At 38.1% G+C, this 2,211-nt stretch overlaps 1 protein-coding gene across 1 annotated transcript in view; it reads right to left on the bottom strand.

Moving 5' to 3' along the window:
* The window catches only part of CCDC80 (coiled-coil domain containing 80), a 33,301-nt gene that overhangs the window by 11,937 nt on the left and 19,153 nt on the right, over nucleotides 1–2,211 (bottom strand). Inside the window, exon 3 of the mRNA XM_012810040.1 lies at nucleotides 1,151–1,287. Coding sequence (XP_012665494.1) covers nucleotides 1,151–1,287 — 137 coding nt within the window. The remainder of the gene's footprint in view (nucleotides 1–1,150; nucleotides 1,288–2,211) is intronic.

Genomic DNA, 2,211 nt, shown 5'->3' on the forward strand with positions numbered 1-2,211 from the left:
CTTGGGACTAAGCTGTTTCCTGTTCACCACACAACTGGACAAGAAGTGAGAAACACTGGACCTAACACAGGAAACCAATGGAATGACATATTACAGTACATGACCTGAGCGGTTTTCTACCAGGGATTATTTTACTGAGTGAGCACCTTTCAAAATTAACTCATGTTTCCTTACTTAAAGACAATGAAATTCCTGAATCACAGCTAACTGGGTATAAGAAAACAATCAACCTGAGATGGATTTGGGGGCTGGCTGAGCATAACCAGCGTAAGCTGAGATCAGTCTGGTCATGGCTCATGGCTTAGAGCTCAGTCCACAATGAGAATTTGGTAAATCAAAGCTGGCAGGGACATTAGAGATTATCTAGTACACCTTCTATCAAAGATGGGGTGACATGTGTACAGAACGAATTAATGAAGTAATCTCTCTCCAGATCCAGCCTGTATCAGAATGAAGTCCAATACTACCTAGTGAACTAGGGCTAATTACTTAACCACTGTGGGGCTCTATTTTTCCTTCTATGAAACAAAAATAACATTAGGATTTGAGATAAGGATTGCAAAGGCTTGATCAGCATGCCTCATGTAAGGAAGGCCCTCAATAAAGTAGCTATTATTAATATAGTGTTACTATTAATATAGGACTACATGGCAGAAGTTTCCACAACTTTAGAACTTCTGTGCCTAAATACAGGAAGAAAGTAGGTATAAAATCCTACAGTTTTGCCCGTGTTTGGTCAGTAGGTAAACTTGCAGGCCCATCCAAAATAGGCCTATGCTAAATATGGTTTGTTGTTTTTGAAGGCAGACACTACTCTTCACCTTTTATCCCTAGGTCCTGACACATCATAGCTATTTAACAAGCATCCTATGAATGCACAACATTCATGCTAGAGAAAAATTTGACTCATGCTGAGTCAATTCTGAGTCAAGGGCCATGGGAGGTCCCTCCAACTTAGTCTTTTTCCAGAAACCACATTTCTGGATGCAAATTCATAGGACAACATGGAATATTTGGGCTATTTCAAAACCTTTCCATTTATGAAATAACTTATGCTTACTCATACTTCTAATGGACTCATTGACAGAAAAAAAATCAGATTTGCTATTCACAGGAGCAGCACTGCATCATTCAAAACAAGAACCTGTACCTTGACTCTCAGATCCACATCTGTCAGCACCATGAAGAAGTCATTGTAGGTCATCCCATACTCTTTCCTCAGCTCACTGATGAGATGCTGGTCTACCAAGTCTTCATCATCCACCACTCGAATAGGTTTCTCATTGTCTTGAAGCAAATAAAAAGTGAATAAATATGGGTGTACCAAGACAAATATCATTGGGAATTAAACGAGTAGAAGCTCTGGGCCTCCATCCTAATCTAATCACACCAGCCTTCACTAATTTGGTATGTTAGGCTCATATTGAGTTTGAACCAAAGTTCCAGGGCAAATTAACAAATATAGAAACAAACAAATGGATAAATGAGTCTTGAAAGCCACTTTTCTAAGATGATCAAGACTTCTCCTGTTCATGATGAATCAGAAGGAACAAAGTGAGAGTGGAAACTGCTGCGTCATGCCTGGAAGAAGACTGCTACCTCACCAGAGAGTGAGTCTCCACCCCAGCTCACCAGGGAAGCAGGCCCAGACACTTTTGTTAAGTTTTATTTCCATTAAACATAATTCTAGGTCTAAATCCAGTGTCTGTTCTTCCATTTTAGTACAGGATTAACTTTGTTACATCTATAGAGAGAAATAGAAAGTCTAGGTTCAAGTCTAGTCACAGGCTCAGTTTAGCTCCAAAAGAAGTCAAGCTATTCATAAGACAAATTTTGTAAGTGAATGTATTAATAATTTTAAGCAAAATGTGACAATTTATGGAAGTTTTTAATTATCATGTATTTTTTTCAATCATCAAACCCCCAAAATAAATCCTTATAATTCAGAATCATTTCTGAAGATATCACTGGGTTGATGGGAAGCATGAAAATAAAGACACCTATGGCCACATGGGGCAACTTGTATGTCTGAAAAGCATTTTGATTCCAAAGACAGGGCAGCTTTATTTACTTGTTCTCTCCCAAACAGGTCACAATGTTTATCTCAACCCTACCTAACCTTTTATCTGCAAAATAATCTCCTTTATTAAAAACAAGTATGAATAAGTTAAAGTTGGCAAATGTGTGATGATAGGAATATTAACAAAGAGT

Source organism: Otolemur garnettii, unplaced genomic scaffold, assembly GCF_000181295.1.
Source record: "Otolemur garnettii isolate 467f Iridium unplaced genomic scaffold, OtoGar3 scaffold00122, whole genome shotgun sequence".
Taxonomy (NCBI): Eukaryota; Metazoa; Chordata; class Mammalia; order Primates; family Galagidae; genus Otolemur; species Otolemur garnettii.